This window comes from Pteronotus mesoamericanus, unplaced genomic scaffold, assembly GCF_021234165.1.
Source record: "Pteronotus mesoamericanus isolate MK-2021 breed Mesoamerican mustached bat unplaced genomic scaffold, CSHL_Meso_final contig_35, whole genome shotgun sequence".
NCBI classification, from domain to species: domain Eukaryota; kingdom Metazoa; phylum Chordata; class Mammalia; order Chiroptera; family Mormoopidae; genus Pteronotus; species Pteronotus mesoamericanus.
In genome coordinates, this window is record NW_026555139.1 from 3,618,186 (window position 1) to 3,631,343 (window position 13,158).

Genomic DNA, 13,158 nt, shown 5'->3' on the forward strand with positions numbered 1-13,158 from the left:
AGACAGGCAGCTGGAGACACAAAGAACCGTTTAAAGGGCCAATGCATAAACTTGTATTTGCAGCCACTTACCATGGTCTCCAGCAAAGGCAAGGGCAGAGTGGGCTAGAGACACCTGAGGAGAGAGTAGGGAAGGAGGCTTTGGGGAGAGAACTAAGAGAGTAGCCAGCAGGATCTCAGTGCTGACTCATCCCCCATGCAGCAGCAGCCATCTTGCTCAGGCAGGGACCACTACCCCTGAGTGGCACCAGAGTCAAAGGAGCCAATAGCCGCGCCCCCAGGTGGGATTCCACCCAGCCCTGTACTGTCTAAGCCACCTGCTGAGTGCAGAGTGGTAGCCACAGACAGTAGATCCATGGCTAAAGGGGGTGCAGGGAGGTATGGAGACACTTGAGGAGAGTGTCTCTCCCCAAAGCCTCTGTGTACCTCTTTGTAGGTTTTGATATTGTAGGTACACAGAGGCTTTGGGGAGAGAACGGAGTAGCCAGCAGGATCCAGGTGCAGACTCCTCCCCCATACGGCAGCAACCAGAGAGGACTCCCTAACCTCAACCCCAGGAGGGACTCTGCCCCGCCCTGAGCTGTCTAAGGTGGTCTGCAGAGTGCAGAGTGACTAGTTTAACAGCTAAAGGAGACAGCCACATACAGTAGATTCCTGGAAGTCTCGAAGAGACTGCCTAAGGTCAGCCAGGGACGACATCTGACATCATCAGAGGCAGATCCAGAAAGTAAAAACAGCAGTCTCCAACAACAGAAGTTCACATCACAAAGTCAGGAAATCAAGACAGGTCAATTTAAGCAGCAGAATCAAAAGAGAAGAGTCTCACAAATAATGGGAAGACAAAGAAATATGCGCCTTTCGAAGGGAAAGGAAGAATCCCCAGAAGGAGAACTAAATGAAATAGTGGCAAGTAAACTATCAGATACTGAGTTTCAAAGAATGTTTCTAAGGAAGCTCAATGAACTCAGTGAGCTAGAGAAAATTACAAAAAAACTCCAAGGAAACTACAAGGAACTTACTGCAAACAATACCACCATGAAAAAGGACATAGATTTCTTTACCTTTCAGTGTTGCTGGTCTTATTTTCCTTGCATCTTTGTATTGTTGGTTAGGTTCCACTTATAGGTGAGATCATATGGTATTTGTCTTACAGAGACAAGAGGGAAGGAGGGAGGGGGGGCAGGGACAAGGAAGGGAAGGGGAAAGTCAAGGAACATATAGCAAGGACTCATGGACAAAACCAAAGGGGAAGAGCTGAGGGAGGGAAGAAGGGAGGGGGCAAGGGAAAGTGGTAGGGGGTTGGCAGAGACAAATGTATTTGAAAAAATAAATTAAAATAAAATTTAAAAAAAAGAAAAAGGACATAGAAACTATCAATAAGAGACAAGAGGAAATGAAGCATACAATTTCTGAATTGAAGAACACAGTAGAAGGAATCAAAAGCAGGCTAGATGAAGCCGAGGATCAACACAGTGAGATGGAGGATAAGGTAGAAAAAAGCTCCCAGAAAGAACAAGAAATGGAACAAAGAGTCAAAAAGAATGAAGAGGCATTGAGGGAAATGCAGGACAACCTGAAACATAATAATATCCGTATAATAGGGATGCCAGAAGGAGAAGAGGATGAGGAAGGGATAGAGGATCTGTTTGAAAAAGTCATGCTGGAAAACTTCCCTAATTGGAGGAAAGAAAAGGTCACACAAGTCCAGGAAGCACAGAGGGTCCCATTCAAGAGGACCCAATGAGCCCTACTCCAAGACACATCATGATTAAAATGGCAAATATCAAAGACAAACAGATAATTCTAAAGCAAGCAAGGGAGAAAGAGGTAATAACATATAAGGGAGCCCCAATACAAGCTAGCAGCTGCCTTCTCAACAGAAAGGCTGCAAGCCAGAAGGGAATGGCAAGAAATATTCCAAGTCATGAAAAGCCAAGGTCTGCAACCAAGACTGCTCTACCCAGCAAGGCTCTCAATTAAAATGGAAGGCCAAAAAGAAGGTTAAAAGAATACACCTCCACCAAACCAGCACTGCAAAATATGCTAAAGGGACTGCTTTAAGATGAAGAAGAATTTTCTATGAATGCCCAGTTCCTTTCAGAGTTGCCATTACTTGATATTACCAATATTTTAAATACTCATTAATCTGATTGTGACAATGATGTTATTTTAATTGTTCCTTCACTATTTATTGAAACTAAACCTGTTTTAATTATTTCTTGCCTATTTCTATTATTTTTAAAAAAGGTTTAAATGGCTTTTTGGTATTCTTTATCCATTTATTGAGTAAAGGTTTGTAGAACTTTTTTCCCTAAAAAAACAAAACTAAAAAACAAAAAACCTATTAACCCAGTTTTAGATGTGTTGCAAATACTTCCCTATTCTATTCCTTGTCCTTTAACTTGTTTTATATGTATAGTACTATATAGTCTTAAATGTTTTTTATAATCATATTGTCAATATTTACTTTATAACTTCTGGGTTTTACTATTTTACCTCAGGTCATGAAAAATACTAGTCCTATTTTCTTCTAAAACTCCTTAGATTCTACATATTGATTTTTAACTCACCTGAATATTTCTTGTATAGTGTGTGAAATAGTTCTTGTATAGTGTGTATATTTGTTTTATTTCAAGTAATAGTGGTCTATGAACCTTATTTGTTGAATAAGCCTTATTTTCCCCATTGATTTGAACTGTCGCCTTAATTATATATTATACTGTTAGACAGATATATACATTTGTTTCTAGAATACTCATTATATTTCATTGATCTACTTGATTATTTCTGTGCTGGTGTCATGTTGGTTTAATTGCTGAGACTTTATCATGGTTTTACTTTTTTTAATATTTATAATTAACTTTAACATTTAAAAAAATAAATAAAATCAATCTGCATTTAAGAAAGAAAGAAATAAAGAAAGAGAAAGAAAGAGAGAGAAAGAGATGGAACTCCTACATGTTGCAACAACATGGATGGAACTGGAGAATATTAAGCTAAGTGAAATAAGCCAGTTGGTGAAAGACAAATACCATATGATCTCACCTATAAGTGGACTCCATTCAACAAAATAAACTAACAAACAAAATAAACCACAGGCACGGAAACATGGAGCAGACTTAAAGTGACCAGAGGGGATGGGGAAAGAGGACAATGGTGGAAAGAAGGGGAAGGGACTAGACAAACTGCATGCATGAATGACCATGGACGTGGACAACAGAGTGGGAATTGACTGTGGGAGTGAGGGGGTGGAGTGGAGAGGGATGGGTGGAGGTGGGTAAAGAGGTAAAAATTGAGACAACTGTAATAGAATAAGCATGATTTATAAATTTAAATAAATAGCCCCCCAAAAAATATAAATTACCATTAAATCCAGCAATTCCAATTCTGTGTATATGCTCAAAAGAATTGAAAGCAAGGTCTCAAAAGGATATTAGTATACCTATATTCATAGCAGTAGTTCAAATATGAAAACACACAAGATTTTACCCAAAGATGCATTGAGCAAAATGTATATATTTTCAATAATATGTTGAATATTATCCAGCGTTAAAAAGTATGATTCTGACACATGCCACAACACAGATGGACCTTGACATTATGCTAAGTAAACCAAACACAAATAACACATACTGTATTATTCAATTATATGAAGTAGTTAAAATTATAGGAACAGAAAATAGAATAGTGGTTACCAGGGATTGGGGGAGGACATAGTGTTTAATGAGTACAGTGTTTCAGTTTTTACATATAAAAAGAGTTCCTGAGGTGGATGGTGGTAATGATTGCTGAACAATGTCAATGTAGTACTTAATGCACTGAATTATACACTTAAAATGATTAAAACAGTAAATTTTGTCATGTGTAGTTTACCGCAATAAAAACATTGTTTAAAAAGTGAATATATTAAGAATTCAGAACCTTATAAGTAGTGGAAAAGAAACCTTGAGTACCTCTTTAAAGACATAAGACTCATATAACAACCATAATACACAAAATATACTTTAGAACCTTGAGGCTATAAAGATGGTACATCTTTGTAATGAGTTTCCCGTTACAAAGTCTGGTTATTAAAGCACAAAAGATGATGATAATATTGGCTGTATTATAAATAAGGACTGGTCAGCGACCTTTAAGATGTTATTGGTAGAAGGGAGTGCTAATTTAACAGTCAGTTCTGCTACTATTCTTTGGTAAGGTCTGGACCTATAAATGGTCCTTTTCTTTTATCCAGAAATAACCAGTTCATCAAAAGGAACTCTTACTAGCATGCTTGAAACAACGTTCTACAGTACTTCATCAAGGCACATCCAGCAGCTCAGCATGGCTCTGAAGTGTCCAGTGACCGGGAGCATTGGGAACTACAGGTTAATTCTTCATTCATCTTGTCTTTTCACATAGACCATGTCCCTTCTCAAACAACAGAGACCTAAATTTCAATTTAGTTTTATTCTTCAAATATGTCCAATCGTCAGTTCTCATAATCATTTTCTTAAGTGGATGAAACAAAGCTTAGGGAGAGATTACTCTGCATATACTAAAGAATGTTCTTCTCATTTTTCTTTGAAATTCAATAGTATGCATAATGATATGATTATTAGCCTTAAATTGTTTAAAATATTATCTGTAGCTTACCTACTCTTTTCCCTGATGCGGTATTATTTCCATTCATTCCAATACCACGGGAAGACTACAATTAAAACACAAAACATCTATGGAGGTGAGTTAATGGAGAACAGAAGAAAAGATCAAACATGGAATACTTGCACTTTATTACCAAAATGCTGTTGGTCTTTTATTTAAAACTATTTATTTAATCTAATTTTAATTAAATTAACTTGGAAACTGATTCTCACATCTAGCAATATTGTGCTTATTACTTATGTTTAAGAGAGTATAATTTGATGGCTCAAATAAAAGATCTCATTTGGGAAAATCATTAATAAAAATAGCATTTAAAAGTACATTATTTCCCCCTTACCCATGGTGTTGCTTTCCTCAGTGTCAGTTACCCAAAGTCAACCACAGTCCAAAAATATTAAATGGGAGATTCCAGAAATAAACAATTCATAAGTTTTAAATTGCACACCATTCTGAGTAACATGATGAAATCTCACTCCATTCTGCCAGGAAAGAAATCATCCTTTTGTCCAGAGTATCTAAACTCAATTGATCTCATCACGTAAACATTGCACCAACTCACATTATCACAAGAAGAAGGGTGGGTCCAGTACAATAAGATATTTTGAGAAGGAGAGAAACCACATTCACATAACTTTTATTAGACTATATTGTTATAATTGTTCTGTTTTATTATTAGATATTGTTAATCCGTTACTGTGTCTAACTTACATATATAAGTTAAACTTTATCACAAGCATATATGTTTTATGTAGTATATATGGAGTTTGGTATTATTGTGGTTTTAGACATCCACTGCAGGTATTGAAATGTATCCCCCATAGATAATTGTGGTGGGTACTACTGTGTTAAGTTGTTTAATGAAATTAGTTTCAAGTTACAGTTCTCAATTTAGGACTAAGACATTATTTAAAATTCATCTGATTCTACAAACTAGATAAACATTTTAAGAGAAACTATTAAAAGAAATCAACTTTAGGACTCCTTATTTAAATAAACAAAAAACAAACTTTAAATACATTGAATCATTACAAGGATAACCACTACGAGAACATATCGAAAGGAAAATACTTACTAGAAAAAAATCTGTAGATTCTAACTGAGGAGAACTTTTCCTAGTGCATTTTTCCTGAAGATGCTGGAGGTCTGTGGTCGGTCCATTTCCAGATGTCCGAAGCCTACCTACCCCACCTATGCTCTGTAAATCCTCTCTGCTTGCACTCCGAGCCAAAGAAGCAAGAAAACCTGTATTATTTATACAACCAACAGGTTCTTTGGAAGCCTTGTTAGCCATTTCTGTGATGTCCCGAGCCTCAACTTTAGAAATAACATTGGATCTTTTTCCAGGTGAATCAGTTTTAACAGTTCGAAAGCGAGTAATCCTAGAGAAATAAGAATCAGTTATATTTCGAACATCCAGTGACCGAAGCACATTTTGTGAAGAAGACTGAAGATTCCCAGACTCAAAACATTTGGACTGTCTCTGTGGTTTCACCAAAGAATTAGGGAGTGACACTGGTGTAGAACAGTGAAGAGGTGACAAGAGTCTATTTTTTTGAGGACTTAATTCATGATTGTTGAGAACTGTAGTCTCTACTGATTCACCACTCAACTCTCTTGCAACATTTTTAATATGTTGCTCTGTAGCTTTCAACCCTTTATCACCATGAGTAACTAAGAAGTCAGGATTTACCTTCTGGGTGCCTTCTAAGCTACTGCTCTGTTCATCAATATTTCCTTCTGTAAACAAAGCAAACGAACCTACTTCAGGTAGAAGTGATTTTGCAGTTACACACTCTTCAGAAGTTGGAAATAAAACAGTATCATCCTTATTATTGGATGACAAATTTCCTGAAAAGTGTTGTGTCCGCCTAGGCAGGAATGATCCAAGATGGAGAATAGACTCAGCAAACTCTTTGTCATTTTTGAACTCCACATGGGTTACCTGAGATGGTAGTTTGATGCTACCATTGGAATGATTCAGTGTGTTACTCTCCCAGTTATCATCTTCTTTACAAAAATCACTAGTTATAGATGATACAGGTCTATCAGCAGGGGGCAGCGTTGTCAAACTTGAAATTGCATTGTTGGATGTTTCAGGTAGACATACATTCCTAGGAGAAGGTAAACAAGACTGCCCAATGTGGGGGAGAACTCTTAAGAATCTGTGCCGAACAGCTGCCGTGGAGCTAGTAGAAGATCGAGGTGTTATAGGTGGGCGAGGTTGTACCTTGACAGCTTTTTTAGGCTAAAAGAAAAGAGTGAATATATAATTCCTTTACACGGTCATTTCAGTCATTTTTTTCTGCTCATTAATAAAAACTAACAAAGGAAGAAAATGTGGTTTAATGTATCACATTGGCATTTTTTATTAATTTAAAATGTTTAAAGATTAAAATCTTAAGTTTTTTTAAGAGAATTTTGCTATCTTCCTTAAGTATAATTTTCTGAGAATAATTTTATTTCCCTCACTTCCGATTAACTGTAAGAGTTAGTTGCTGAGAAGAAACCTCACTGTTTATATTAGATATGACATTGCTGACCTATTTTAGATCCTAAACAACTCTTACTAGCCAGATGAGTAAGTGGTTGGCAAGGTAGATATTGCAGAGAAGAATTAACAGAACGAAACTGCTATCCTTGAAAACCCCTGCTTGCACTGTTGGTCCTCGGCTGGCTTCTAGGAACTTGTATTTCAAGAGGGTTTCCACCATCCTAAATGATAAGAATGGCTCATTGTGCCTAACCTGTTTATGCAAACAATAGTTTATTCTGAACATCCCCTTTCCCTCTGAGAGTCTAGAATTTTGATACATGCTAGGCAGAGGGTATCTACATGAACATCCTCTAATAAAATACCTAAGCACAGAGTTTCTAATGAGATTCCCTAGTAAACAACATTCTACATATGTTGACACAATTTATTGATAAAGGAATTAAGTATATCCTATGAGACTGCAGTAGGATATGGTGTCCTACTTGGAAGCTTGTGCCTGGTTTCCCCTTTCCCTTTGCTGATTTTGCCTTGTACCCTTTTACTGAAATAAATCTTAGCCGTGAATACCACTATATGCTAGTCCTGCGAGTCTTCCTAGCAAACTGTCAAACCTGGGAGTGTCTACGGGTCTCTAATACGGTAGGTTTTAGATTTTAATGACAGTATCACAAAAATTCATGATGTTATACATAAAGTTGAAGATTAAAGATGGAGCCTTGCTCTTATCCTTAAGGTATGAACTAATATGAGCATCCAGATAGGATAAAATACCTGATGACATACCAATACGTCCAACATAGAAATAAAAGAAAAGCTAGATAATTCAGTAGATACCATTAGAGGCAAGAAGTAGAAGGGCTAAAAATCCAAAGAAATAGGACTGTTGGAAAGATATTTTGGCTCCACTAGTTACTTATATCTTAGAGCCATTGTTTTTCCAATCTGTAATTTTATACTCAGTGAAAATATTCCTCAAAGATGAAGGTAATGACTTCTGGGCTGTAGAAATTAATGGTAGTTGTCTAAATGTTAATTTCTCCATGATTTCTAAAAAAATTATAAACCAACAACATAAACTAATAAAATCACCCATAATTCTTCATCAATAGTAAAAAACATGTAAAATTAACTTCAAGTTACCTGTAAGAAAGAAAATACTCAAATCCAGGAAACTTATCTGCAAAACCTATGCCTATGGTGAGAGACAAGCAATAGTGTAGAACAAGACAGGAAGGGAGGAAGCAAGAGGGGAAGGAGAGAAGGGAGTAGAAGAGGGAAGGCAGAAAAAGACAGAAATGTGGATAACCTAGGGCTGATGGAACAATTATGTAATAAACCCAATAAGAGAAAATCCTACTTGATTATAAAAAATCAAGCAGGTTTAAGACTTAGGACATTAAAACAGAAGCTACTAGGATGTAAAAAGCAAGTGACTTAAAAAACTGTTCAATACATGACGAGAAGCTTCAAGAATGCACCACTTCTGTAGGAAGAAGGAGTAAGTAGGAAGGAAAAGGCACCCATTAAGAACTTGATCGTGAAGGTAAAGAAGAGAGCATGAAAGTTAAAGAATACTATAGACACAAAAAGGAATCATCAAATCATAAAACATACCAACCCTCACCCTTCATTAAGAGTACCTTTGATTAAAAAAAAACCTGCATTTCACTATAAAGAAAGAAGAGGATGCTCTTGAAATAAGTAATTTACTTTGCCACACAAAATCCTCACTTTTGTCTACACATAATGTTTATTCAAGGAAAAAAATATACGAAAATGTAAACATAAACAGAACAAGGTAGACCAAAATCCATACAAAGCTACTATAAAACAGAAAATTAAAATCAAAATATTTCAGCTGATGAAAATCTTCTGCAAAAAAAAAAAAAAAAATTGAGGCAAAAGAACACTGCATTCACAATACTCTAACCTGAATCAACGTCTTTAACCTAGTATTTGCAGATTTTGTTTTTTGATCCTCGCTCATGGATATGTTTCTTGATTTTAGAGACACAGGAAGGGGGGTAGAGAGAGAGAGAGAGAGAGAGAGGAAAGAGGAAACCTAGTGTGAGAGAGAAACATCAACTGGTTGCCTCCTGTATGTACCCTGACCAAGGATAAAACCCACAACCTAGGTATGTGTCCTGACCCAAATCTAACCCACAAATTTTTGGTTATGGGATGGCACTCCAATGAACTGAGCCACCTGGCCAGAGCCCAGATATTTTTTTTGAGAGCCATATCACATCAAAATCTAAACTCTCAAGACACAAGAATGAATGAAATGAAAGCAATCAAAATACAAAATGCAGAGATTAAAATAATGGTTATAAGGATGATCAAGGAGCTTAAAGGAAAAATGCATAATCCAGGTGAGAACTTAAAGAGGTAGTAAACAGTAAAAAGGGCATAAAAATCATAAAAAAGAACCACTCAGAAATGAAGAATACATTAGAAGGAATCAACAGCAGGTTAGATGAAGTAGAGGGTCAAGTCAGCAATTTAAGGACAAAATAATACTAAGCACCCAAGCAGAGCATAAAAAAGAATTTTTTTAAATTAGGAAAGTCTGAAGGACCTCTGGGACAATATCAAGCATAACAACATCAGTATCACAGAAGTGCCATAAGGAAAAGAGGCTGAACAAGGGAAAAAGAATTTGTTTGAAGAAGTAATGGCTGAAAACTTCACTAACCTAGTGAAGGAAAAATTCACACAAGTTCAGGAAGCACAGAGTCCCAATCAAGATGAACCCAAAGAGGCCCACACCAAGACACATAATTAAAACAGAAAAGGTTCAAAACAAAGAAAGAATCTTAAAAGCAGCAAGATAGAAACACATATTTACCTACAAGGGAGTTCCTCTAAGGCTATCAACTGATTTCTCAACAGAAACACTTCATTCCAGAAAGAATTGGCATAAAATAATCAAAGTGATGAAAAATAAAGACTTACAATCCAATATAATAGGAGCACCTAAATATATAAAGAAAATCTGTGTGGACATTAAGGGAGAGATGGACAACAATACAGTCATAGTAGATTTTAACACCCCATCGACACCAAAGGATAGATCCTCCAGACAGAAATCAACAAGCAACAGCACCTTAAATGACACACAGGATCAGATTAATTTAATTAATATTTAAAAACACTCCATTCCAAAGCAGCAAAATATACATTCTTATCTTTTGATAATGAGAACCATTCTCAGAGATAGATCACATGTTAGGACACAAAACAAGGCTTAATAAATTCAAGGAGATTGATATCATATCAAGCATCTTCTTAGACCAAAATAGTATGAAACTAGAACTCAACTACAATAAAAAAAAAAAAAAACCCTCAAAAACAGTCAAACACATAGAGGTTAAATAATATGCTATTAAACAATGAATAGGTAAACAATGAGATCAAGGAAGAAATCAAAAGTTACCTTGAGACAAATTAAAATAAACACACGACAACTCAAAACCTATGGGACACAGCAAAAGCAGTCATGAGATGGAAGTTCATACATTACAGGTCTACCTCAAAAGCAAGAGAAATCTCATGTAAGAAATCTAACCTTATACATAAAAGAACTAGAAAAAGAACAACAAACAATGCCCAGAGTAAGTAGAGGGAAGTAATAATAAAGACCATGGTGGAAATAATTGACATAAAGACTAAAAAAAGACTTAAAAAAAATCAATGAAACCAGGAGCTAGTTCTTTGAAAAGATAAATGAGACTGATGAACATTTTATCAGACCCATCAAGAAAAAAAAGAGGGCCAAATAAATAAAAGTAGAAATGAAAAAGAAGTAACAACTGACACTACAGAAATAAAAAGGATTATAAGAAAATACCATGAACAACTATATGTCAACTATTAGAAAGCCTGGGTGAAATGGATAAATTCCTCGGAGAATAAATCTTCCAAAGCTCAATCAGGAAGAATTTAAAGACCTGAGGAAAAAGTACTCATGGACATGGACAACAGTGTGGTGATTGCTGAGGGGAGAGTGGTATAAGAGGACAAAATGGTAATGAAAAAGTATATAAAAAAGATTAAATTAAAAAAAAAATCCTTAATAGACTGATTGCAAGTAATGAAGCAGTAATCAAAAACCAGGAAACAAAATCCTGGACCAGATGGCCTCACAGGAGAATTTTACCAAACATTCAAAGCAGAACTAACACTTGTCCTTCTCAAACTCATCCAAAAAATTCAAGAGGCATAAGACTTCCAAGCTCTTTTTATGAGGCCAGCATTATCCTAAGTCCAAAACCAGCTAAAGATACTACAAAGAAAGAAAACTATAGGCCAATATATGTGATGAACATAGCTGCTAAAATCGTCAACAAAATATTAGCAAATCAGATCTAGCAATACCCCATGATTTAAAAGATCATATACCATGATCAACTGGGGTTTCTTCCAAGCATGCAAGGTTGGTACAATATTTGAAAATCAAACATGATATATAGGACTTCCTGTCAAGATGGCAGCATAGGCAGACATGGCTCACTTCATTGCACAACAAAATTACAACTAAAATATGGAACAACTATTGCTCAGAACCCACGGAAATAGAGTTGAATGGAAGTCTGACAACTATGGAATTAAAGAAACCACATCCATCCAGACTGAGCCAGCAGACTGGTGCCATATCTAAGATTCCATCAACCTGGCTAACAATGCTTGATACGCCTTGGAGATCCTAGGAATTCCACCTCACCCAACTTACAGCCCACCCAAACTGCTTTTCCATATGAATGAATGGTCTTGACTAATGCTTCACAACTTCCTAAATCTTCTCAAACAAGCCTCAGCGAGCCCCAGGCCAGGAACTAGCAGCCCATATTCACAGCTTGGCTTTGCCTGGGAATCTCCAAGCCCAGCACAAGTAGCAGCCATCTCAGATAGCTTTATAACTCAGGTAGGGTGGCCCCAGGCAAAACACAGGTGAGGGCTGACCTTGGCCTGTACCACCCAGGAAACCCCTTGAGCTAGCACACCTAGTGGACAGCTACAGACCACATTAGAGCACCACTCTGACCCTGCACATACTCCACGGAGAGTGGACATTGGTGGTAAGTGGTCACAGCCAATCCTTGCAGCTAACTGGCCCAGGTAAATCCCTCTCATTCATCTGCCAATAGCAACTAAGGATCAACTACAAGAGGAAGGTATACTCATGTGGCTCACATGAAGGTGCATCTTGAGTAACTAGCTTGGGTGACAGAGGAGGCTATGCCAGTGGACCTTTATAGGATACCTACTATATTAGGCCACACTACCAAGACATGGAGTGAAAGCATACATTGAAACAAACACAGGGAGGCTGAAAAAATGAGGAGGCAAAGCAACAAGGCCCAAATGAAAGAACAGATCAAAACTCCAGAAAAAGAACTAAACAAAATGGAGATCAGCAATCTATCAGATACAGATTTCAAAATACTGGTTATAAGGATGTTCAAGGAACTTAGTGAGGACCTTAACAGCATAAAAGAGATGCAGTCAGAAACAAAGGATACCCTAACTGAAATAAAGAACAATTTACAGGGAAACAACAGTAGAGCGGATGAAGCTGAGAATCAAATGAATGATTTGGAACATAACGAAATAAAAAACAACCAATCAGAACAACAAGAAGTAAAGAGAATCTCCAAAAATGAGGATAGTGGAAGCCGCATCTGGGACAATTTTAAGCAATCCAACATTGCTTCATAGGGGTGCCAGAAGGAGAAGAGAAAGAGCAAGAAATTGGAACTCTATTTGGAAAAATAATGAAAGAAAACTTCACTAATTTGGCGAAAGAAATAGACATGCAAGTCCAGGAAGCACAGAGCATCTCAAACAAGATAGATACAAAAAGGCCCACCCCACGATTCATCATAATTAAAATGCCAAAGGTTGAAAATAAAAAGATGGGGTGGGTGAAGGTGGGAGAATGAGTCAGAAGTGAGGGGATTAAGAAATACAAATAAGTAGTAACAGAATAGCCATGGAAATGTAAAGTACAGTACAGGAAAG

The 13,158-nt window shown here is 36.7% G+C and overlaps 1 protein-coding gene across 1 annotated transcript in view; it reads right to left on the reverse strand.

The window, feature by feature from the left end:
• ZFAND4 (zinc finger AN1-type containing 4) overlaps positions 1–13,158 on the reverse strand; it is a 105,036-nt gene that overhangs the window by 14,593 nt on the left and 77,285 nt on the right. The window contains 2 exon segments of the mRNA XM_054576892.1: positions 4,635–4,689; positions 5,716–6,888. Coding sequence (XP_054432867.1) covers positions 4,635–4,689; positions 5,716–6,888 — 1,228 coding nt within the window.